The following is a 25752-nucleotide window of genomic DNA, read 5'->3' as shown; positions in this document are numbered from 1 at the left end:
ATTAATTGTACAATATTTACATCTGTGGATAGGTCAGGCAGCTTCACAAAGCTTTGCTACATCCCAATAAACAGTTCCGCATGTGTGTGTGTGTGCGTACACCTGCATAGCAACTGCTCAGTCATGTTTACCTCATTCAGGCCTTAAGTGTAGGCCCCGCTTCCACGAACTCAAATCTCAAGTCTTTTGCATTCTGTGCTTGATCACTAATACCCCTCAGCAGGGTTATAAGGTGTTACCTACTGGGGTATGTTTACATATCTGTGAATAAACGTCACGTTGAATTGCAGCCTTTGATGTTGTTACTCCACCGGCCATAGGCAGAAATAGGTCTTTAAGGATGTCGCACCTTTTAATGTCTTTAACGTCACTAGGGTGCTTCACAAACACTGGTCAATGAACTAGGACAAATGGACAAGAAGAAATTTTTAACGGTAGGGACCGAAAGGGTCAGGTAGAGGAGTTTCGGACAAATGTTTCAGAGAGTAAACGTGTGCGGGCTGTAGCTTTTAGCGGAACGGTGAAGGACAGCGCACTCTAGTGCGACAGAAATGCTTGGACATTAGGGTCAAACTTCACCTACAACACCAGGTTAAAGTTCAACAGGTTTAATTTGGTAGCACGAGCTTCTGGAGCGCTGCCCCTTCATCAGGTGAGTGCAGGATTTGGTCGTGTAGGATTTGGTAGATTTTGGTATGTCACACCAAATCCTGCACTCATCTGATGAAGGGGCAGCGCTCCAAAAGCTCGTGCTTCCAAATAAACCTGTTGGACTTTAACCTGGTGTTGTGAGACTTCTTACTGTGCCCACCCCAGTCCAACACCAGCATCTCCACGCCAAGCTTCACCTACGGAACACTGTCGATCAAGGTCACATCACTAAGACCCGCAACTCAGCTCAGTTCATGAGGGGGAGGGGGGGTGGGCTAGCTGACCCTCTCCCTGATCTCGGTTGAGAATGTGAAAGGAGGAGTGCACTTGTGAGAGTTTCACAGGCCTGGTGTACGAATCGCCTGATCGGGAAGAATGTGGTCTCAAACGCAATCCAAAGGTGTGCAGGTTAGGTGGACTGGCCATGCTAAATTGCCCTTAAATGTCCAATGATGTGCATGGCGTTTCAGGGATAGGTTGGGGGGAACTGGGTAAGAGCTCTTTCACAGTAATGGGCCAAATGACCTCCTTCTGCCCTGCGGGGATCTTATAACTACAGGGATAGTATGCAAAGGGGCATTAACTCGGAGCCCACTGATTGGACTTCTTCTATCCCTTAACCAGTTGAAAGAAACACAATTATGGTGGCATACCGGATAGCACTGCTGCCTCACAGCACCAGGGATCCGGGTTCAATTCCCGGCTTGGGTCACTGTTTGTGTGGAGACTGCACATTCTCCCCATGTCCGCATGGGTTTCCTCCGGGTGCTCTGGTTTCCCCTCACACACCAAAGATGTGCGGGTTGGGTTATTTGGCCATTCTAGATTTAACTCTAGGGTGAGGGGGATTAGCAGGGCGACTATACAGGGATAGGGCCTGGGTGGGATTGTGGTTGGTGCAGACTCGATGGGCCAAGTGGTCTCTTCTGCACTGGAGGGATTCTATGATAATTAAACTGCACTTCATGATTTTTCTAAAAACAAACTTGGATTTTTCCCCGACTTATAATAGTCACATGTTTAAACAATACGCTCTCTAAACTTGCCAGCCATTTTGTTTGATTGTCACTCTCAATGGTGAACTTGAGAGAATAGAGGTGGCAGGACTGACACAATAAACCAGGAAATCTGGGTTCAGAATCTATGTTAATACCTGTAACGATAAAGTGGTGTAAATGTCGCATGCTTATTTTGTAAGTAGCTTTTCCTGGTTTCCATATCTCTGATTACAAAGTCGCCATGGTCCCAGAGGACCAAAGGCTGCTCTCCCCTTTGGGGCTGGCGGTTATACTAACCCCTGTGGGTCACCACAACACAGGTGAGGTCAAAGGTGAGAGGACGGGGCCTTCATGACTAACCACAGCCGGTGTGGGAACCCATTGCATTTGGCATCACTCTGCTGATGACACCAAGAGAATGGCAAATTGTGCGGAGGGTGTGGAGAGTCTGCAGAAGGATCTAGATAGGCTGGGCGAATGGGCCAGGAAATGGCAAATGGAATTTAATGTTGGCAAGTGTGAGGTGGTCCACTTTGGTAGGAAGAATGGTAGGAAGGACTATTACTTACGGGGCGAAAAACTGCAGCAGGCGACGGTGCAGAGGGACCTCGGGGTCCTTGTGCATGAGTCGCAAAAACCCAGCTTGCAGGTGCAGCAGGTGGTCAGGAAGGCGAATGGGATGCTGGCCTTCAGAGCGAGGGGGATTGAATATAAAAGTAGGGAGGTCTTGCTGCAGCTGTATAGGGCATTGGTGAGGCCGCAGCTGGAGTACTGTGTGCAGTTTTGGGCGCCGCACCTGCGCAAAGATATTTTGGCCTTGGAGGGAGTGCAGAGGAGGTTTACTAGGCTGATACCAGAGTTGAGGGGGTTGAGCTATGAGGAGAGGCTGAATAAACTGGGCTTGTACTCGTTAGAGTTTAGAAGAATGAGGGGAGATCTCATTGAGACGTATAAGATGATGAATGGGATGGATAGGATAGAGGTGGAGAGACTCTTCCCGCTCAAAAAAGACAGTAGGACTAGGGGGCACACCTCAAGATAAAAGGGGGGTGGTTTAGAACGGAGTTGAGGAGGAACTTCTTCACTCAAAGGGTGGTGAATCTCTGGAATTCTCTGCCCATTGAAGTGGTGGAGGCTGCCTCGCTAAATATTTTTAAGACGCGGGTTGATGGGTTTTTGATAAGTGAGGGGATTAAGGGTTATGGGGAGAGGGCGGGAAAGTGGAACTGAGCAGCGACAGATCAGCCATGATCTTATTGAATGGCGGGGCAGGCTCGAAGGGCTAGATGGCCTACTCCTGCTCCTATTTCTTATGTTCTTATGCACCATCCAGCCCACATCGCCATCTATGGCTTGCCATGGCCATTGCAATGTTGTATGGTGATTGGACATCTTAATGTAGCCTAATGCAGTGAGGGACTACACGGGGGAGGAATGGGTTTTTTTTAAAGTTTATTTATTATCGTCACAAGTTCGGCTTATATTAACACCGCAGTGAAGTTACCTTAGCCACCATACTCCTGTGTGGGTACAGTGGGGGAGAATTTAGCATGGCCATTGAACCTAACCAGCACAGCTTTCGAACTGTGGGAGGAAACTGGAGCACTCAGAGGAAACCCACGCAGACATGGGGAGAATGTGTGGATTCCACACAGACAGCGACCCAAACTGGGAATCGAACCTAGATCCCTGGCACTGTGAGGCAGCAGTGCTAACTACTGTGCCACCGTGCCAGCCAGAATGGGGAACTAAGATCTGGACTACCCCACCACCCCCCACCGCCCATTTACCACCACCACCTCAAAGAAAGGTTTTCCAAGATGCTACAATTGAATTCTCCCGCACAATGTGGCTGATTAAATAAAGAAAAAGATACTCGCATATTCCTTTCAGACTTATGTGGCCTTACAGGTGGCATGGTGGCACAGCGGTTAGCGCTGCTGCCTCACGGTGCCAGGGACCCGGGTTCAAGTCCCGGCTTGGGTCACCGTCTGTGTGGAATCTGCATGTTCTCCCCGTGTCTGTGTGGGTTTCCTCCGGGTGCTCCGGTTTCCTCCCACAGTGCAAAGATGTGCTTGTTAGTGGATTGGCCATGCCAAATTGCCCGTTAGAATCGGGGGATGAGCCGGGGTAAGTGTGTGGGGGTCGGGCCTGGGTGTGATTGTGGTCAGTGATGGGCCGAATGCTCTCCTTCTGCACTGTAGGGATCCTATGATTCTATGATACATTACAGATCAGCTAGAGAATGCAGAAGACCTGATTTTGATCTTGGCCCAGACACAGTAACTACACAGGATGACTTTCATTAAACCAATCATTCGACAGTCTCTGGGCGTCTCGCCTCAAAAAAATCTAACGGGATCCATTGTCAGTCCATTCGTAGCTTTCTTATATTGGGTCAACACGACAAGATGGTTAATAGTAACCACTGGGCATGGTGTCAAAATAACAATTTCAGTTCTGAAGACAGGCTAAAGACGCAAAACATACATTGAAATGTTTGAAGAAGGGGGTTTCTCTGACAAGTTCCTTTTCCTTTGGCTTTTTCTCCCCCAGCTGAGCATTTATCCTTCAATGAGGTGGACTTATTTTTGTGGGAAATGGGGAAAATGACTGGTCAAGCACATCTCAGTCGCGGCAAGGCGCTGTGCCGAGGAGAGAAAGAGACGGGTGTGGGGTTAAAATGAGCTTTAAAGAAAAAGATGGGAGGACGGAAACAAAGACAATGCATTTTCACATGAATGAGAGAAAGAGAAAGGTAGGGAGGAAACCGTAAGACCATAAGATATAGGAACAGAATTAGGCCATTTGGCCCATTGAGTCTGCTACGCCAGTCAATCAAAGAACAAAGAACAAAGAACAACACAGCACGGGAAACAGGCCCTTCGGCCCAACGAGCCCGCGCCGCCATCCCATTGTCTCAGTGACCTATTCATGATTTTAGTCTACGCCTAATGTGCGAGGATCAGGGAGGTCCAATATAGGGACAATTTGTTACCCAATCAATCAGCCTAAAAGCACATCTTTGGGATGTGGGAGGAAACCGGAGCACCGGTTTCATGGCTGATAAGTTTCTCATTCTCCCGTCTTTTCCTCCTATACATTGATCCCCATCCCAATCAAGATCCTGTCTATCTCTGTCTTAAATACACTCAATGATCTGGTCTCCGCAGCCTTCTGTGGCAACGAGAGGGGTGGTCAAAATAAAATGGTGAGAAAGAAAGCTGCCAACATGCCTCGGGACTTGGAGAGGCGCACACACGAGAGTGCCAATGGGCACTGCAGCAAGAGGACAGAAAATAGAAGAGTCGGGAGTAGAAGTGTGACTGGGAGTGAGTGAGAGAGGGGGAAAGAAAAGGAGGGAGGGGGAGTGAAGGAAGGTGAGAAAAGTAATAGGGAGAACGAGGTCGAGGAAGGTGAATGGAATGTGAGTGTGAGAGAAAGGACGGTTCTTCTTTTTGGTCCAGACTGCTTCCAGTTCAGATCTGAGAGAGCCCAAGTGTTAACCAACCCTGAGGGAATCAAATCCCAACCATGGCAGTACACCAAGGCAGCTCCTTCTTGCTTCCAGCATTGGGCTTTCCATATCTACAGACTGAGATTCAAATTTTGATTTATATGCCGGAATTTTATCATCCTGCCTATCGTGGGAAACGGAGCGGGCGTGGGGCGGACCACGGAAAAATCTGTTGACTGGGATTTTGGGATGAGCGAGGCCCTAAAATCCTACCCATAATGGTTTTTTTTAATATATTGTCTGAACAATAGTCAGTCTAGGCAATTGGCCAAGGCTGTGAATTATTTTAATCCTAGCAATAAAGCTACTTTAAATTAACCAAGCTGGAAGAATGTGCATTCGCCCAGAATCTCTGCCCCCTCTGTGACATGAAGCCATGGCAGCGTCTGGCAAAGATTGCCAAATTCTCAGCTCTGGCCCTCAGCTGCCTGTGGCTTATCACAGCCGCTACAGAGCTGCTTTGGGCCACCAAACACGGCCTTTCTAAACACAAGAGACCGCCTTCATGCAAAAAAAAGTGACGATTTCTTTCTCTCCCCAGTGAAGTGGAAAGGCAACACCAACTGCACCAATGTTCATCTGCCCGCCTTGTTTTGAGTGGGTGTCAATTTTACAAAGATGATACGCATTAGGACAGGGTGAGGGGACAACAGTCCCCAACAAGTTTACCAAACACCTTCCCACAAAGGGAGCAATAATTTAATGCCAAACTTCCACAAAACTCTTTCACTCATTTGTAAAACGAACTGAAATAGCACCAGGGAAGCGCAAAACGGCCGACAGATCTTCCAGGGCTGAAGGCGAGGTGGGGTGGAGAGAGGCAGGGGGATGGCGGGGTGGGGGGAGGTGGGTAGTGGTGGTGCGGAGGGGTGGCCTGCACAAAATCCGTGACAGGGCTGCAATGCATTTGTGTGTCAAGCTTTGGACGAAGAATCGAGCTTTCTTTCTGCGTACAGTTTCGAAATGTTGAGGAATGGGCATGGGGTAGGGGGAATGAGCTCGGTATTATCAATTGTCGGGGGGGGGGGGGGGGGGGGAGTGTGGTGGGAGTTGAATTGTCTGTAGATGACGGTGCTATGTGGAATGAGGGGGCATGTGGGAGTGGCACTGACACTTGGCATGGGCGTACAAGCACACGTGGGGATGGCACCAGTGTACGTTGCTGCTCTGGGGGCACTCAGACATGGCGCCACAGAGGTGGACAGCTCAGGACACATTCCCCTTCGGTTCCCAATCCTAGTGAAGGGTATGGAGGGGGGGTGGGGAGCCATTGCTGCCACTCGGTGTCCAGCTCTGGGTGGCAATCTCTGGGGACGGGCCGTGTGCCAGACATTCTGAAGCCGAACGGACAGAGAGAGGGAGATAAACTGACAGAAAATTGGACAAGATGATGAAGGAGAAAAATAAAATCGACAGAACCTCTCAAAAGGCATTTCAATCAGGGATAAATTAAAGCGTCCTGTTGAACAGTTTGCCTCGGTGCAGACATTTTCCCATCACCCTCAAAAATCCAGGTCCAAAAGAGACAGATTTTTATTTTGTACATCTATCGCATTTAAATGTAACATCAGATATACAGACAACAAACCAAGCAGGGCACAAGGAACATCTTTGTTAATTGGCAGTGTAAACATGGTGGACAACAGGTCACAACACATGGTTTAGGCTCTGATACAACTACTGTGCAAAGCAACATTGACAGGGGTCCAGGTATGGCCGCATCACCGTCTCAGGGCGACTAGACAAGTTTGGCGTCGGGTTGAGAGGGGCAATGGATTCAAACATTAACGTCCCTGGCCTTGCCACCCTTTGGTGGGGGGCAGCTAGTTCACCTCAGAGTCTTTGTGTTGCGTTCAGAGATCTCTGGGCTCCTCTGCTTTCAAGGGACGCAGTTGCTCCTTCAATACCTGTCCCAGGTATTTCCGTTGCAAGATAGGCGAGGAACTTAAGGCTTTTCCAACGGCACCTGCATTGCCCAAGATACTTCAGAAAAGCTGGCATGGAAACCAAGGGACACTGAGATTCTGAAGGTAACCCACACCACGGTGTTGCCTCACACTTACACTGTGGACGTACTTAAGACTGTTCAAGCAACGGGCGGGCTCTGAATAGCGCTGTTGTGAAGGTGGAGTGGGCTACCTGAACCCCTGTGACAGCAGACATGGGACAAGGTTTCTTGGCGATCTCCATCCTGTCTAGGTGAAGCAAGGTGCGTGTTTAGATGCAGGAGGGACGGGTGCAGTTCAAGGTGAACTGGCAGTAGCTACATTTGAGCTGAATGCAATTTTCCACTAGCTGTTGGGAGGATTGAAGGGCATCTCTGACTGTTAGCTGGATTATCCCTGAAATGGTGCTCACTGAAAAATAATACATTCCGGATGAATTACTTTCTTTGCAGCGAGTATAGACAACAGCTCAAGATCAACAAAACCAGTGTTCTTCAACATAAACCTCTTAAGCAGTTTAAAAACCAGGGTCTGGACTTTAGTCTGTGTAATATTAACGTAGCACTTCTTAATGCTTTAAAGTAAAGTCAGAAGTTTATTTATTATTTATAAGAAGGGTTGACATTCACACTGTAATGAAGTTACTACGAAATTCCCCTAGTCTCCACTCTCCAGTGCCTGTTTAGGTCAACGCACCTAACCAGCACGTCTCTCAGTCTGTGGGAGGAAACCGGAGTACCTGGAAGAAACCCACACAGACACGGGGAGGATGTGCAAACCCCATACGGACAGTGACCCAAGCCGGGAATTGAACCAGAGTCCGTGGTGCTGCAAGGCAGCAGTGCTAACCACGGTGCCACCCTTGTAATGTTTTCTTTTTGTACATTTGCTTTGTATAGTGATCTTGAGTTGTTCATTTTAAAGAGATTAAAATCTCTATTATAACTGCAGAGAGTGGAATTGGATATCGGACAGTACAATAACATAATATCCAATTTCAGGTCCAACAATGCTCTGGATACTGGTCGCTGGTAAACACCAGTCGATGAGACGCTGGTGAGCAAGGAAATTCCCAGCTCATTTTTCAAAAATTCACTCTCCTTTCAATTTGCCCTCCTTAACTCCTGAAGGTGCTATCATGTCCTAGAACCCTACAGTGCTGAAGGAGGCCATTCTGCCCATCGAGCCTGCACCGACAACAATCTCACTCAGACTCTATCCCCGCAACCCCATGTAACTACCCTCTTGTACCCATGACTTGTGCTGGAACGACAACTGGGTTTGGTGCCAGGCATATTTAGAAATTGGCACGGTGGCACAGTGGTTAACACTACTGCCTCACAACGCCCGGGACCCGGGTTTGATTCCCGCCTTGGGTCGCTGCTTGTGTGCAGTTTGCACATTCTCCCCATGTCTTCGTGGGTTTCCTTTGGGTGCTCCGGTTTCCTCCTACAGTCCGAAGATGTGCGGGTTAGGTTCGTTAGCCATGATAAATTCTCCCTACCAAACAGGCGCCGGACTGTGGCGACTAGGGGATTTTCACAGTAATTTCATTGCAGTGTTAATGTAAGCCTACTTGTGATACTAATAAATAAACTTAAACTTTAATACAGCCACTGACTGAGTACCCACAGCTCTGGGTGAAGATGATTCTTACCTCTGTCTTCAATGGCCATCCCCTTATCCTGAGACTAATGATCCTTGTTGTAAATTTGCCAACCAAGAGAAAGTGTCTACCTTATCAAGCTCTCTCAGATTCAGTGGCATCTCCTCATTCTTCCAGATGCCACTAAATATAGTAAGCCCAACCTACTAGGTCTGTCCTCAAAAGTCAGCCTGCTAATCCTGGGGACCAATTGAGTTTTGTCCCTCTTTATTCTTTCATGGATTGTGGGTGCCATTGGGAAGTCCAGCATTTGTCATTGATCCCTAATTGCCCTTGAACTGAGTGGCTTGTCAGTCTGTTTCAGAAGGCACTTAAAAGTCAACCACATTCATCATAGAATAGAATCCCTACAGTGCAGAAGAGACCATTTGGTGCATTGCATCTGCACCGACTCTCTGACAGAGTATCTTATCCAGGTCCTATCCCGTAACCCAGACATTTCCCATGGCTAATCCAACTAATCTACACATCTTGAGACAGTAAGGGGCAATTTTGCACGGCCAATCCACCTAACCTGCATATTCCTGGAATGTGGGAGGAAAGTGGAGCACCTAGAGGAAAGCCACGCAGACAATGTGCAAACTCCACACAGTCAGTAACCCAAGGCTGGAATCGAACCCGGGTCCCTGGTGCTGTGAGGCTGCAGTGCTAAGCACTGTGCCACCGTGCAGCTCTAAGTTGTTATGGGTCTGGATTCACAAGTAGGCCAGCAGATTTTCTTTCCTTTAATGAACCAGATAAAACAATAGCTGTCGTGGTCACCATTATTGTGACTAGCTTTTTTACATTTGAGATCTAGGAATTGAATTGAAATTCCACCAGCTGCCATGGTAGGATTTGAACCCACATTCCCCAGAGCATGTGCTTGGGCTTCCATCTTACCCCATATCCTGCCTCAGGGAAAGAGACAAAAATTGTGCTCCTATTCATTCCCATTTAAAACTGAGGTGTGTAGAAAAGTCTTCTCGCAGAGGGCAGTGAATCTCTGGAACTCTCTGCCCCCAGGGGTAGTGGGGCTGGATCAATAGAAGTATTTAAAGTGGAGGTGGATAAATATTTGACAGATCGAGGGAGAGAGGGCTGTGGAGAAATGGCACAGAAAAGGAGCTAAGGCCAAAATAAATCAGCCATAATCGTATCGAATGGCGGGGCAGGCTTGAAGGGCCTGGTGGCCTAATCCTGCTTCTATTTCTGGTCATTGAGTCATAGAGGTTTACAGCATGGAAACAGGCTCTTTGGCCCAACTTGTCCATGCTGCCCTTTTCTTTCATCACTAAGCTAGTCCCAATTGCCTGCATTTGGCCCATATCCCTCTATACCCATCTTACCCATGTAACTGTCTAAATGCTTTTTAAAAGACAGATTATATCGGTCTCTGTTACTGCCTCTGGCAGTTCGTTCCAGACACTCCCCACGCTCTGTAGACCCTTTTGTATCTCTCCCCTCTCACCTTAAACCTAAGTCCTCTACCTTTAGACTCCCCTACCTTTGGGAAAAGATATTGACTATCTAGCTGATCTATGGCCCTCATTATTTTATAGACCGCTATAAGTTCACCTCCAAGCCTCCTATGCTCCAGGGAAAAAAGTCCCAGTCTATCCAGCCTCTCCTAATAACGCAAAGCATCAAATCCAGGTAGCATCCTAGTAAATCTTTTCTGTATTCTTTCTAGTTTGATAATATCCTTTCCATAATAGGGTGACCAGAACTACATACAGTCTTGTGTTCTTGTGTGTCCTTGTGTTGTACTTCAGAACTGTACTCACTCATCAAAACCCTATATAGTGACAGCTGGTGGAATTTGAATTAAATTAAATGATTCACTTGATTAATTGTAACATCTGAAATTGGAAGCATTAGTCTCAGTAAGATTGACCATGAAGTTATTGCCTGCTTCACTAATGGCACTAATCTGCCGTCCGTACCTGATCTGATCTACCTGTAATTCTGGGCCTGCAGCAAGGTGCTTGATTCTTAACTGTCCTTGTGAATAACTCATTAAACCACTCAGTTTGAGGGCAATTAGGAATGAGCAACGAAAGCTGGCTTTGCTAGCGACTCGGTGGCACAGTGGTTAGTGCTGCTGCCTCACAGCGTCAGGGGTCCGGGTTCAATTCCAGCTTTGGGTCACTGTCTGTGTGGAGTTTGCACATTCCCTTCATATCTGCGTGGGTTTCCTCTGGGTGTTCCAGTTTCCTCCCACAGTCCAAAAATGTATGGGTTAGGTTGATTGGCCATGCTAAATTAACCCTGGTGTCAGAGGGATTAGCAGAGTAAATACGAGGGGTGACGGGGACAGGGGTTGTGGTCAGTGCAAATGGATCGAATGGCCTCCTTCTGCACTGTAGGGATTCTACGATTCTAAGATTCCCACATGTTATGAACGAACAAAAATTGCTACCTATGCCAATGAGGATATGTTGGTTATTTTTAAACATATGTACACAAGGAGATAAAACATGTGAAAGGACTTACCTCACAAGTGTGTGTAGTCAGGTGGGTAATGACTCCTGCTAATGACCCTGCTTAAAAAAATTAAGAATATAATCAACTCAACTTTAGGTTAAATATTAACGAACAGAATACTGAAGAATAGCAATAGAATAGTGACCTTTCATTTAACAAATTAGAATAGTGAAGCACCTTTGAATTTAACAATTTTAGATCACAACCATCGTTCCCAATTCCTCACAGAACAAGAGATGGCAATGCCTCTGTTGTGACCATTTACACCTCCACTGGATCCAGCTTTGGTTTCACCAATGTCCCCAGCCACTCCCTGTTTGAATGCTTCTATCCATCTCCACTGGCTCCTCAGATCCACCACATCAATCCCTGCCTCTCTAGCCACCCGCAATGCTCCCCTATACCCTCAATGCCAACCTATGGCACTTCCATCGGTTGCACCATCATCTCTTTTCCTATTTAATCACTCCTGCCCACCACTTCATCACAGACTTTCCTCGCCCTTTATCCCTGGGTTTATAAATTATAAATCTGCAACTTCTTCCTCTTCTGATGACACATCATTGACTTAAAATGTTAACCCCCTTTTATCTCCCCACTGTGCTGACTGACCTACTGAGTATTTCCAGCATTTTCTGTTTTCATTTCAGATTTCCAGTATCTCAAGCCTCATTATATATTCTTGGCTGAGAGCCCTGACATCCATTAGTCTGTTGAAACAGCTGCACCCAAGGGCACATTTTGCTGGAGTGACACTCCTTCTCTTAGAACTACATTGTGAATTGCACCGTTTATTGTGGACCATGTTTATGTGCACAAAATAAAGAGTGTCAAGTGCAGGCAGTTTCTGCTACTGATACTTTCAAAAGTCAGGATTATGCTCACTTTTATAGGGCTGTAATAAAAGCAGATATTAAAAATAAAAATCTGAATGAATGACGATTTCTAAAGCTCTTCCACCCGTGCAATTGTTACTATAGGGGTCGCTGATTGTGCACCGAGTGTATTCTGGGTGAATGGGCATGGAAGTGCCATAGATTGGCATTGAAGATTTAAGGGACCACTGGGAGTGGCTGGAGAGGCAGAGATAGACATGGTGGATTTGAATGGCCACTGGGGATGGGTAGAGGTGCATTGATTGGCAAAGGGGCATGGGCAAGACCTGTTGAGCTAGCTTTCAAATGTTTCCTTCCTTCAGATGATGGTCATGACAGCTCTAAGGGAACTATGAGCTGTTGAAAAGCTGACCTGACTCCATGAAAAGTGCAGGGGGCTGGGAGGGGCCTATTCCCTCAGCGAAGCTGGCCAGGTGGGGACTGCAGGATGCAGCCTTCTGACTCAAACCAGCCCAGAGCCTTATTCTCATGCTGGCAGAAACCGGGAGCATCGAAAATCAGGCTGGGAATCCTGGAATTGGGTCAATTCTGCCATTTTTACATAGAAATATAGAAATAGGAGTAGGCCATTTGACCTTGTGAGTCTACTCCACCATTCACTTGGATCATGGCTGATCATCAAATTCAATATCCTGATCCCCCCTTCCCCTCCATATCCCTCAATCCCTTTAGCCCCAAGAGCTAAATCTAATTTCTTCTTGAGATCACACAATGTTTTGACTTCAGCTGCATTCTGTGGTAGTGAATTCCACACATTCACCACCCGCTGGGTGAAGAAATTTCTCCTCACCTCAGTCCTAAAGGTTTTGAAGGACCCAACCATGGGGAGGAGGGAAGGGGGTGAGGAGGGGCAGTATGGGGAGGTGGTAGGGGGAGGTGGTGGTGGGGGGAGGGGTGAGGGGTGAGGGGGGGGAAATATTGCCGCTGAATTATTGCAATCCTGGCAAAGGGTATACAAACAAATGGAGGAGTTAATCAAATGTAACGAAACAGTACAAAGCAGGGGCTGGTCCGAGCGCCAAGCGTACTTACCGGGTTTGAGCTGTGGTGGAGTTTCTCAAAACGGAATTTCAAAGTCGATCTTGGAGAGGTTTTACACTTTGCAGTGTCTGCGGAGGAAAGTAATAAACACTCAAAAAGTATAAATACACAGTGCAGTGCTCTGTGATGGCAGGTGTCAGCTCATGGGTCCTGACTAACCCCAGCTTGCTTTTCAACTGAGGCACCAACCTTTACAGATGCACCATAGAAAGCACTCTTTCCTCACAGCTTGGGACGGCTCCTGCTCTGCCCAAGACCGCAAGGAATTAGAAAGGGTTGTGGACGAAGCCCAGTCCATCACTCAAACCAGCCTCCCATCCATTGACAACTTACTTTATAAAGGGGACCATCCATTCAGGTATCTGTCTGTGGTCTCCTGCTGTCTACTGGTCTCCTCCATCATTCCCTCTGATTTTGGCAGGCATCAGTCTTCGATCATCTCAACAAGGGCCTGGGGTTCCAAATAGCCTGGGACAGCCAACAAGGCTATTTCTGAATGGATGGTCCCCTTTATAAAGTAAGTTATCAATGGATGGGAGGCAGCAGTGCTAACCACTGTGCCACTTCTGTATGTAGTTCCCCCTTTTGTGAGCTATTACTGAATCTGCTTCCACCAATCTTCCAGATCATAACAACACGTACAGAATAAAATCATCCTCATTTACTCTTCCCTCAACTGTCTGTACAACCACTGGGGCAAGCGGGTGAGTTTTCTGAATAGGGAATAAAGTGGTGGGAATGTGTGAGTGTAGACGTACAGACCTGTGGGGCTCTTGCACAAGCTTGTTTGACTTGAGCCGCTTTGGTTTTCATTGCTGTAGGCAAAAACATCTGATCTGAAAGGAGATGGCTGTAAGGATAGAAAGAGCATTAGGCAACTGATCAGTAATTAGTCCCCGATGTTACCATGTTTTACACAATGGCTTGAATATTATTGTAATAGTAACAACATGCCCACCACTATCTCCCCTCTCCACCACCAACCCCCCTCCCCCATTTTTCCCTGAAAACCCCAGACCCCAACTCTGCTTCCGCTCGCCTCTATCTCGGGGCTTGGAAAATCCAGCTGTCAGTGAGGATACATCACTCTGATTGGTTGAAGGGCCTTGCTGTGGTTTGCCTTGTTTACAGATATTACATATCCCCTGTAGACAGCGCCGCCACTCTGCATTAATGGAAATCTCTCCTGCCAAGGTCTGGTGAATCTCATAGACTCATAGTGGTTTACAGCATGGAAATAGGCCCTTTAGCCTCACTTGTCCATGCTGCCCCTTTTTTTTAAAAGGTTTTTTTAACCGCTAAGCTAATCCCAATTGCCCGCATTTGGCCCATATCTCGCTATACCCATCTTATCCATACATCTGTCTAAATGTTTTTTAAAAGACAAAATTGTACCCGCCTCTACTACTGCCTCTGGCAACTTGTTCTAGACACTCACCACCCTCTGTATGAAAGAATTGCCCTTCTGGACACTTCCCTCTCACCTTAAACCTATATCCTCTAGTTTTAGATTCCCCTACCTTGGGAAAGGATGTTGACTATCTAGCTGATCTATGCCCCTCATTATTTTATAGACTTCTATAAGATCACCCCTAAGCCACCTACTCTCCAGAGAATAAAGTCCCAGTCTATCCAGCCTCTCCTTATAACTCAAACATAGAACATAGAACATAGAACATTACAGCGCGGAACAGGCCCTTCGGCCCACAATGTTGCGCCGACCAGTCTTATTTTTAAAAAAAAACATTGACCCACTAATCTAAACCAATCCCTTTTCGTCCATAAACCTATCCACCAATCTCTTAAACGCCCCCAAACTAGGCGCATTTACAACTGCAGCAGGCAGGGCATTCCAGTCCCTCACCACCCTCTGGGTAAAGAACCTGCCCCTGACATCCGTCCTATAACTACCCCCCCTTAATTTAAAGCCATGCCCCCTCGTGCTAGCTTTCTCCATCCGAGGAAACAGGCTATCACCATCCACCCTATCTAAACCTCTAATCATCTTATATGTTTCTATAAGATCCCCTCTTAGCCGCCTTCTTTCCAGTGAAAACAACCCCAAATCCCTCAGTCTCTCCTCATAGGACCTCCCCTGCATACCAGGCAACATCCTGGTAAACCTCCTCTGCACCCTCTCCAAAGCCTCCACATCCTTCCTGTAATGTGGGGACCAGAACTGCACACAGTACTCCAAGTGCGGCCGCACCAGAGTTGTGTACAGTTGCAACATGACGCTGCGACTCCTAAATTCAATCCCCCTACCAATAAACGCCAAGACACCGTACGCCTTCTTAACAACCTTATCTACTTGATTCCCAACTTTCAGGGATCTGTGTACACATACACCTAGATCCCTCTGCTCCTCCACTCTATTCAAAGTCCTCCCGTTAGCCCTATACTCAACACATCTGTTATTCCTACCGAAATGGATTACCTCACACTTCTCCGCATTAAACTCCATCCGCCACCTCGCGGCCCAGCTCTGCAACCTGTCCAAGTCACCCTGCAAACTTCGACACCCTTCCTCACAATCTACCACACCTCCGACTTTGGTGTCATCAGCAAACTTACTAATCCACCCAACTATACCCTCATCCAGATCATTAATAAAGATTACAAACAGCAGTGGCCCCAAAACAGATCCCTGAGGCACACCACTCGTAACCGAACTCCATGATGAATAATTACCATCAACCACCACCCTCTGTCTCCTATCTGCTAACCAATTCCTGATCCAAGTACCTAAATTACCACCAATCCCATACATCTGCATTTTCTGCAGAAGCATACCATGGTGAACCTTATCAAACGCCTTACTAAAATCCATATATACCACGTCTACTGCCTTACCCCTATCCACCTCTTTGGTCACCTTCTCAAAGAACTCAATAAGGTTAGTAAGGCACGACCTTCCCGCTACAAAACCATGCTGACTATCTCTAATCAATTCATTACTCTCCAAATAACTATAAATCCTATCCCTAATAATTCTTTCTAAAACCTTGCCCACTACAGAAGTAAGACTCACTGGTCGATAATTCCCAGGGAAGTCTCTGTTCCCCTTCTTAAACAATGGGACAACATTCGCTGTCCTCCAATCTTCCGGTACTATACCATAGACCAACGACGACCTGAAGATCAGAGCCAGTGGCTCTGCAATCACCTCTCTTGCCTCCCATAGAATCCTAGGGTAAATCCCGTCTGGACCAGGGGACTTATCTATTTTCAACCCTTCTAGAATATCCAACACATCCTCTGTATCAACTGCAATACTTTCTATTTTACACCCCTTCACCCCAGTGACCTCCTCAGCTACATTCATATCGTCCTGCGTGAACACCGAAGAGAAATAATGGTTCAATGCCTCTCCAATCTCTTCCGGTTCCACACACAACTTCCCCCTACTGTCTGTAACTGGCCCTAATCTTGCCCTAACCAACCTTCTGTTCTTGACATACCTCTAGAACGCCTTAGGATTCTCCTTAATCCTATCAGCCAAAGTCATCTCATGCCCTCTTCTAGCCCTTCTTAACTCCCTCTTCAACTCCCTCCTAGCCAATCTAAAGCTTTCTACTGCACTACCCGAGCCCTCAAGCCTCATCCGAACATAAGCCTCCTTCTTCTTCCTAACCAACAAATCAACTTTTTTTGTGCACCACGGTTCCCTAGCCCTACCAATTCCTCCTTGCCTGACAGGGACATACCTATCACAGACCCACAGTAGCTGCTCCTTGAAAAAACTCCACATTTCAGACGTTCCTAGTCCCTGTAATCTCCTAGTCCAACCTATGCTTCCTAATTCTCTCCTAATGGCCTCATAATTACCCTTCCCCCAGCTAAAACTACTGACCCGAGGTTCATCAAGTCCCGGTAGCATCCTACTAAATCTTTTCTGCACTCTTTCTAGTTTAATAATATCCTTTCTATAATAGGGTGAGCAGAACTGTACACAGTATTCCCACAGCCTGTGGGCAGTTAGATGTGGGTTGGGCAGTGGAAATTATTCCTTTGCCACGGTGGGGAAAATTTGGGCCTATTTTGTTTTCCTTGTCTTTCTTTCTGAAAGGGACACCGTGGGTTACACAGTGGCCCTCTTCCCCCAAACCAGAACCTTCCTTAAGAGGCTATCCTTCATGACATTGGGTGTTAGATGCTATTTGATTGTATTTATGTGGAGGGTGGCATATTGACTTCCACAAGGCCATGCCCACTCATGGAGTATGAACTCCCTGATTGAGGTACTGATTCCTGCCCAATCAGGGAACCTCACTTATATATAAGTATGATGTGGAGATGCCAGCATTGGACTGAGGTGGGCACAGTATGAAGTCTCACAATGCCAGGTTAAAGTCCAACACGTTTATTTGGAATCATGAGCTTTTGGAGCGCTGCTTGCTTAACTGATGAAGGAACAGCACTCCGAAAGCTCGTGATTCCAAATAAATCTGTTGGACTTCAACCTGGCGCTGTGAGACTTCTTACTATATATAAGTATGGGAGTGTCAGGTCCACTGGCACTCCTGATTCTGACTGTGTGCCTGAAGCACTCAAGGAGTAGAACTGGGTTGGTAAATACTGCCCCCATTACTCCAACATACACACGGATTTCCATTAGGGCATCACAGAATCAACAGCACGGAGACAGGCCCTTCACCCCAAGTTGGTCCATGCCAACCAGGACGCCCATCTGAGCTAACCCTATTTTGCCTGCATTTGGCCCACATCCTCTAAATCTTTCCTATCCATGTATCTGTCCAAATGCCTTTTAAATGTTGTCAGCGTCACTGGGTAGAGATCCAGAGTGCCAAGGGAATGGCACGAAATCATGATGCTCATTTGGACAGCCAGTGCAGCGATGATGGGTCAAATGGCCTCCTTCTGCACCGTAGCAGTTCAGTGATTCAGTGGTTGAAAAGATGACTCTGCTTGGCCGAGCCATGACCAAGGAAACAGCCTTGGGTCTCACTGGGTAGAGATCCAGAGTGAGGAACTCTACGTAATGTTATATTTTACTGTCTCTGTGGCAGAAGTGCTGAGGCCAAGTGCACCGGACTGCTGCCTTACTTAAGATTAGCAAACTCAACACAAGCCAGGCTTAGAACCTGGGGTCTACCTGTATGATTCCAGGTGGTCACGCAGGCTTTGAGGAGAGCGAAACAGGATTTCTGCAAAGAAGAGGAATGCTGACTCTGTTTCTCTCTCCACAGATGCTGCCAGCACTTTTGGCTCTTATTTCAGAACTCCAGCACCCCCCCCACAATATTGTGCTTTTATTCTGTATGCGATGATGCTAAGACTTTCTTACACTGACAGTTTGTATCAGTCAGGTTAACCTCACTCATCCGTAGTGTGCCTGGTCCATCTGGTCTCCCCAAGGCCGTCCCCACATATACTCACTGTCCCACCCTCGTACTCCTCCAATACTTCATTCTCGCCAGCAGTGCTGCTGAAACTGCTCGTGCTCGATGAGGAACGGGAGATGTTGCCTCTGCCGTTCTCCTTGAGTTTGCTGAAGGCTCTGCTGAAGAATAAGTTATATTTTTAAGTTTATTTTTGAGCGTCCTGAGTTATATTAACACTGCAATGAAATTACTGTGACAGCCCCCTTGGTGCCACACTCCATGCCACCTGTTCGGGTAACACTGAGGGAGAATTTGGCGTGGCCAATGCACCTAGCCAACACCTATTTCAGACTGTGGGAGGAGACTGGAGCACCCGCAGACAGAGGGAGAATGGGCAAATTCCACACAGACAGTGACCCGAGCCAGGAACTGAACCCAGATCCCTGGTGCTGCGAGGCAGCAGCGCTAACCACTGTGCCACCATGCCACCGAATGAGAGACAACATGAGAAGCTGGGATTGTGCCTTTGTCTCGCGGTACAACAGCATCACCAACAATGAGTCCAAATAGGATTTGAGGGCGAGTGAATGATTTTTTTCATCATTGAATCGTGGGGTATGGGCATCGCTAACTGGCCAGCATTTATTGTCTATCACTAGTTGCCCTTGTTCAGGGGGCAGATGAGACCCAACCACATTGCTGTGGCTCTGGAGGCACATGTAAGCCAGACCAGATAAGGACTGCAGTTTCCTTCTCTAAAGGACATTTGTGAAACAGATAGGTTTTTCCAACAATCGACAATGGTTTCATGATCATCAGTAGATTCTTAATTCCAGATATTTTTTATTGAATTCAAATTTCACCGCCTGCCATGGTGGGATTAGAACCAGATCCCCTGATTGTTAACTGAGTTTCTGGTTACTAGTCTAGCGATAATACCACTAAGCCATCACCACCCCTTAGATGATGGGACAGATCGAGCCTCAGAGAGAGATGGGGTGGGATTTACCATGCAATCCGCCGTGCGTTTCGCAGAGGCAGGAGGTGGCCCGCCATTGGCTGGCTGTGGGATCTTCTGGTTATGGAATCATGGAACCTCTACAATGCAGAAGGAGGCCATTCGGCCCATTGGGTCTGCATCCACTCTCTGACAGAGCATCTTATCCAGACCCACCTTTCACCCTAATCCCCTAACCTACACATCCTGGGACGCTAATGGACAATTCAGCATGGCCAATCCACCTAACCTGCACATCTTTGGACTGTGAGAGGAAACCGGAGCACCCTGAGGAAACCCATGCAGACCCTAGGAGAACGTGCAACAGACTGTCACCTGAGGCCAGAATCGAACCCAGGTCGAGACAGCAGTGCTAATCACTGTGGTATCACCAATTTCAATGAGGTTAGCCATTGAATGTATCCCTTCCTGCCATGAAACCTGCAGTGGGAGTGAACCATTGATGAGACTGGAAAATCCCGCTGATGTGAATGTCTGGAAAGTTCCAGCTGCGGTATATTAACATGGCACATCACTGGAGTATCAACAGATCGAAAGGACATGGTTCAGGTGTTTGGGAAAGATAATAGGAACATAGGAAGGGGCCATTCTCCCCATTGAGCCTGTTCTGCTATTTATTATGATCATAGCTGATTGGACACTTTAATGCCCTTTGCACCCATATAATATAACAAGCGAGGGATCCTCTGCAGGCTTAGCTCTGTTTGCACCATTAATGCAAAGCCATTATTTTAAGATAGGTCTGCCTATGCAATTACATTTAAATGCTAAGCTTCTCAAGTTAACTTGACCACATTTTGACCTAGGCAGGCATGCTGGGATCAGCTCGAGAAATTCTTTGAAATTACAATGGTAGCAGAAACAAGCCTTTATCATAAGCCAAAACAAAACTTTTTATGGCCACAGCTGCAAACTGTTTATGAAAGTTAGAGACAGCTTGTACCAACCAATTTCAATACGAGATAATGGAAAACTTATGTTCTTCAGTCAGTTTGGATCAAGTCTGTTTTCAAGACCAGTACAATACAATTTTGCCAGTATCTCTCTCTCTTCCAGTTTTTTCGCTCTCTGTAATGTGTTAATTTTAAATTTTGCTCAATAAAAGAAAGTCAATATATCAGTGCTGTCTCTATCTATTCTGAGGAATGAATGGTTCACTTTGGTAGGAATAATGGTAGGAAGGACTATTACTTACGTGGCGAAAAACTGCAGCAGGCGACGGTGCAGAGGGACCTTGGGGTCCTTGTGCATGAGTCGCAAAAACCCAGCCTGCAGGTGCAGCAGGTGGTCAGGAAGGCGAATGGGATGCTGGCCTTCATAGCGAGGGGGATTGAATATAAAAGTAGGGAGGTCTTGCTGCGGCTGTACAGGGCATTGGTGAGGCCGCAGCTGGAGTACTGTGTGCAGTTTTGGGCGCCGTACTTACGCAAGGATATTTTGGCCTTGGAGGGAGTGCAGAGGAGGTTTACTAGGCTGATGCCGGAGTTGAGGGGGTTGAGCTATGAGGAGAGGCTGAATAAACTAGGCTTGTACTCGTTAGAGTTTAGAAGAATGAGGGGAGATCTCATTGAGACGTATAAGATGATGAATGGGATGGATAGGATAGAGGTGGAGAGACTCTTCCCGCTCAGAAAGGATAGTGGGACTAGGGGGCACAGCCTCAAGATAAAGGGGGGATGGTTTAGAACGGATGTGAGGAGGAACTTCTTCGCTCAAAGGGTGGTGAATCTCTGGAATTCTCTGCCCGTTGAAGTGGTGGAGGCTGCCTCGCTAAATATTTTTAAGACGCGGGTTGATGGGTTTTTGATAAGAGAGGGGATTAAGGGTTATGGGGAGAGGGCAGGAATGTGGAACCGAGACACGACAGATCAGCCATGATCTTATTGAATGGCGGGGCAGGCTCGAAGGGCTAGATGGCCTACTCCTGCTCCTATTTCTTATGTTCTTATTATGAACGGACCCTACAATAAGTATGAGCAAGCGGAACAGGAAAAGTTCATGAGCAACTCTTGGCCACATTTCCTATTGTCACACAGATTGTTAAAGATACAATTTCAAATGTAAAAAAAAGTTGTCATTGGAAAAAGTCTATAGAGGTGTGCACTTGTGTTTATCCTGGGGATTAACGTTGCCCACGTTACCTGTCTTTGTTGGGACCCATTTCAGGAGAGCTTGGGTTGGAGGATGTTTCCCATCTGATGTCCGATGAGATCTGACCACTCTCTGGAGTCCTGGTCAAACTCGACAGACTTTCACTGTCACAGAAAAATTCAAACCAACATGTCAGTGCCACCTTTAGGAAACGTGCTAACTGTTCTCCCACTGAATTTGTGACTTAACGTCATGCAGGTCACAGAGAGAGACTTTGAAATCACAGAGTTGTCATTCTCTACAATAACCTTGCCTCCTGGTGTTGTGAAATTCATCCCATTTATAATCGGGCATTTCACAGCTACCTGGCTTCAACTGAAAGATCTACCAGAGATCAGCCAGGTAAAACTTCACTGTCCTTCCTCGATGGCAAGGACATCCTCCCTCAGTTATTTTCAATAAAAATGCTCAAACATCCAAATTCATTCAGGTAAATCTCCAGCATTGTTAAGCTGCTCTTGTTATCATAATTATCAACTGTTAAAAATAAATGGCGGGTCACTCAAAACATAACCTTACCCTGAACTTAGTAGCTGTCTTAAAAAACAGGGACCATTTTTATAGGGTTAAGGATTCTCCACTATTGTCAAGGAATGTCTTGGAATTAAGAGGAGGTTCATGGACTGCTTTATAAGCAATTTGGGGGACAGAAAATTCTAAAAGGCATCAAATTATTATTTTTAATATTCACTGCTTATTGGTGATGTAAAGAAACAGCTATTTGACTGGGGGAGGCAGTTGGAGATGACTTGTGGAAACCTCCAGGGAACTGTGCAACTACAGGTGGCAACCCTAGTTACAAATCGCCAACATGGTTTGGGTTTATATACCAATGACTTCACCACTAACTCCTATATTGTTATTCATCCATTGGATACAGGTGTCGCTGACTGACCAGCATTTATTGCCCATTCCTAGTTGCCCGAGGGCAGCTGAGAGTCAACCACGTTGCTGTGTAGGCCAGACCAGGTAAGGATGGCAGATTTTCCTCCCCTAAAGGATACTCGTGAACCAGATGGATTTTACTGACAATCGACAATGGTTTCATAGTTGGTAGGTTCTTAATTCCAGCTATTTATTTATTGAATTCAAATTCCACCATCTGCGGGATTCGAACCTGGGTCCCCGGAACATTATCTGGGCTTTTGGATTAATAGTCTGGCGATAATACCACTAGGCCATCGCCTCTTAGTCATGGTTACCATCATTATAGCCACAAGGAGGCCATTTGGTCCATCTAGTTCACGCTGACTGGAACAATCCAGTCAGCCCCATTCTATCCCCTTAATCTGCAAGTTTCCTTCCCTCTAATGTCCTGAACAATTTGCTTTTGAAATCATTCATCATCTCTGCTTCCAACATCCTTGTAGACAGTAAATTCCAGTTATTACCATCCAATGCGTAATAAAGGTGTTCTATGATTCTGCATTGATTCCAACTTACCTGTAGCACCATGGACACCAAAGAAGTTGGAAAGGGGGCAAGTGAAAATAAGGAAAATAAAACGGAGTGATAAAGTAATTGCAGAAAAGGCGTCTCTCCGGAGGTCACACACTTACCAGCGTGGTCTTCCATCCAGCTGACTGTCTGAGCTTGTATGGGGACGAGGGAAGAGAGCCGATCTTCTTTTCACTGGGCTCTTCAGAAGCTTGACTTGCTGCCAAAATAAATGAGAAGTTTGCTACACAAAGAGATTGCTACGTCATTGGAGAAATAGGTGAATTCGATTCTATTCATTTTACGGGATGTGGGCATCGCTGGCTGGGCCAGTACTGTCTAAATGTTTTTTAAAAGTCAAAATTGTACCCACCTTTACTACTGCCGCTCCATCACTGCAGATAGGATCAAAATCTGGATCATGAGCCCCCAGTGTCCAGTCTGAGATTGGGCAATGCCCCAAGGTGCCTCTCACAGGCCTGGCTCCATGTTGAAGCCTGAAGGGTATTGACAAGGTAGATGTGGAGGGGATGTTTCCTCTTGTAAGACAGTCTAGAACAGTTTAAAAGTGAGGGTTTGCTCCAGGGTGAATATTTTTCTCTCAGGGGGTTGTGAATCTCTGGGGCTCTCTTCCTCAAAAGGCAGCGGAAGCAGAGTCTTTGAATATTTTTGAGGCATAGCCGGATAGATCCTGGATTAACAAGGGGGTGAAAGCTTAGCAGGGGTAGGCAGGAATGTGGGGTTGAAGTTACAAACAGAAATGCCATGATCTTACTGAATGGCGGAGCAGACTCGAGGGGCTGAGTGGCCACCTCCTGCTCTTAGTTTTGTATGTGTCATGTATAGTTACATCAAATAGATATCCCACATCTCTGAACTCACCATTCCTGCACCTCAACGTCAGTAGGCCTGACAAAAATTTCCAGTGGCTTTGTGACAAATCAAGTAAGGGTTTTGCCACCAAAAGAGAAAATGCTGGAAAATCTCAGCAGGTCCGGCAGCATCTATAAGGAGAGAAAAGAGCTGACGTTTCGAGTCCAGATGATCCTTTGTCAAAGCCTGCTGAGGTTTTCCAGCATTTTCTCTTTTGGTTTCAGGTATTTTGCCACTTTCTCTTTGCTTTAAGGAACTCCAGTTAATGAATGAATGAGAGATTTTCAGACTGCTTAAAGTATAATTGCGTTCAAAATCAATTTTAGTTCTAATATAATTTTTGCTAATGAAACTTAACTATCATTATTGTGATTTGTTAATGGAATTTGCCATGATGGACAGGAATTTGCCCTTTTTGGAGATTTACATTAATCTTCTTAAACATAGGTTCCTGTAGTTTTTTTTTCACCCACTATATTCATGAAGCTTTCCATATGCCTTTTTGGGACCGGCACGATGGCACATTGCTTAGCACAGCTGCCTCACAGCACCAGGGACCTAAGTTCGATTCCAGCCTCGGGTCACTGTCTGTGCAGAGTCCGCACGTTCTCTCCGTGTCTGTGTGGGTTTCCTCCGGGTGCTCCGGTTTCCCCTCTCAATCCAAAAGATTGAGGTTAGGTGCACAGGCCATGCTAAATCCTCCCTCAGCGTACCCGAACAGGCACCGGAGTGTGGCGACTGGAGGATTTTCACGGTAACTTCATTGCGGTGTTAATGTTAGCCTACTTGTGACACTAATAAATAAACCTTAAACTTTTATTTCTGTGGGGAAGTGGCTGCCTTCTAATGGGCTGACGCGTGCATTGGACTGATCCTACCCAGGACGTTCCCGGTTTATACTGTGGTCCATCATTATTTGCAGGACACTGGGGAAAAAGAGCGGAGCAGTGGAACAAACTGGACAGCCCTTTCAAAAAGCTAGCACGGGTGTGATGTGCCGAATGGCCTCCACCCTCATTCCATCCCGCGACGTCTCCGCGAATGAGCCTTCCAGCAGGATGGGTCTGAGACCGGTGGCTATCGGTTACTGAGTGGGGTTTTTCGTTGCCTAAGGATGCTGTGACGTGTACTCACGTTTGGGGGGTGCTTGATGATTTCCATGGCGCTGTGCGGGATCCCGCCGCTCTGGCTACCTGGCAACCCCCCGCTGTGGTGCTTCTTGTGGCTTGACACCATGGTCTCCATGGAGTGGCTGCGAACACGGATCGCCCTCTGTTTCGGAGAGAAAGACGCAGGTCTGTGATATGCACAAGGGTCCCTGTCCCTGATTCAGCAATATAAATCCGCATCATTTTCCAGCTCATCACAATTTTTCTACCTGGCTGTCTCACCATTGTTCAGCTTATCTCTGTAGCACAGGCTACACAACAAACGACGCATTTTCTATTTGAGAAAGCAAGTTGGCGCGGGATCCATTATTTACTCAGTCTTGCATTCATTTGCGAAGTGACAAATTGCAAGCATATAACTCCTAGCTGAACTACATTAGTTTCAATAATTGCCTCTTTCTAGTAGAGTAGAATAAAATAAAGACAAGAACTAATAAACTAATTAACAGGCCCTAGTGTCTCTCTAAATATGCTCAAGTGAAACTCAAATTAATGTCCTCCACCTAATTAAACACAACTGACATACAATTAACACAATACCTCTATTAGTAGATTATAAGCAGGTATTTGTATATAGT

The 25752-nt window shown here is 46.6% G+C and overlaps 1 protein-coding gene across 9 annotated transcripts in view; it reads right to left on the bottom strand.

Moving 5' to 3' along the window:
• Nucleotides 1-6214: 6214 nt before the first annotated feature.
• The window catches only part of rap1gap2a (RAP1 GTPase activating protein 2a), a 248372-nt gene continuing 228834 nt past the window's right edge, over nucleotides 6215-25752 (bottom strand). For 6 of the 9 annotated variants that reach the window (XM_080210970.1, XM_080210964.1, XM_080210969.1 and 3 more), the window contains 8 exons: nucleotides 25140-25277; nucleotides 23255-23352; nucleotides 21686-21799; nucleotides 18582-18705; nucleotides 13944-14031; nucleotides 13173-13249; nucleotides 11254-11303; nucleotides 6215-7523 (listed from right to left, as the gene is read on the bottom strand). In XM_080210970.1, the coding sequence (XP_080067096.1) occupies nucleotides 11292-11303; nucleotides 13173-13249; nucleotides 13944-14031; nucleotides 18582-18705; nucleotides 21686-21799; nucleotides 23255-23352; nucleotides 25140-25277 (651 nt within the window). In that variant the 3' untranslated portion in view covers nucleotides 6215-7523; nucleotides 11254-11291. The remainder of the gene's footprint in view (nucleotides 7524-11253; nucleotides 11304-13172; nucleotides 13250-13943; nucleotides 14032-18581; nucleotides 18706-21685; nucleotides 21800-23254; nucleotides 23353-25139; nucleotides 25278-25752) is intronic. The other 3 variants (XM_080210967.1, XM_080210973.1, XM_080210966.1) reach the window with 2 other exon arrangements.

This window comes from Carcharhinus amblyrhynchos, chromosome 23 (genome assembly GCF_965287045.1).
Source record: "Carcharhinus amblyrhynchos chromosome 23, sCarAmb.v2.hapA, whole genome shotgun sequence".
Lineage (NCBI taxonomy): Eukaryota > Metazoa > Chordata > Chondrichthyes > Carcharhiniformes > Carcharhinidae > Carcharhinus > Carcharhinus amblyrhynchos.
This window is presented reverse-complemented; position numbering and strand designations above follow the sequence as displayed.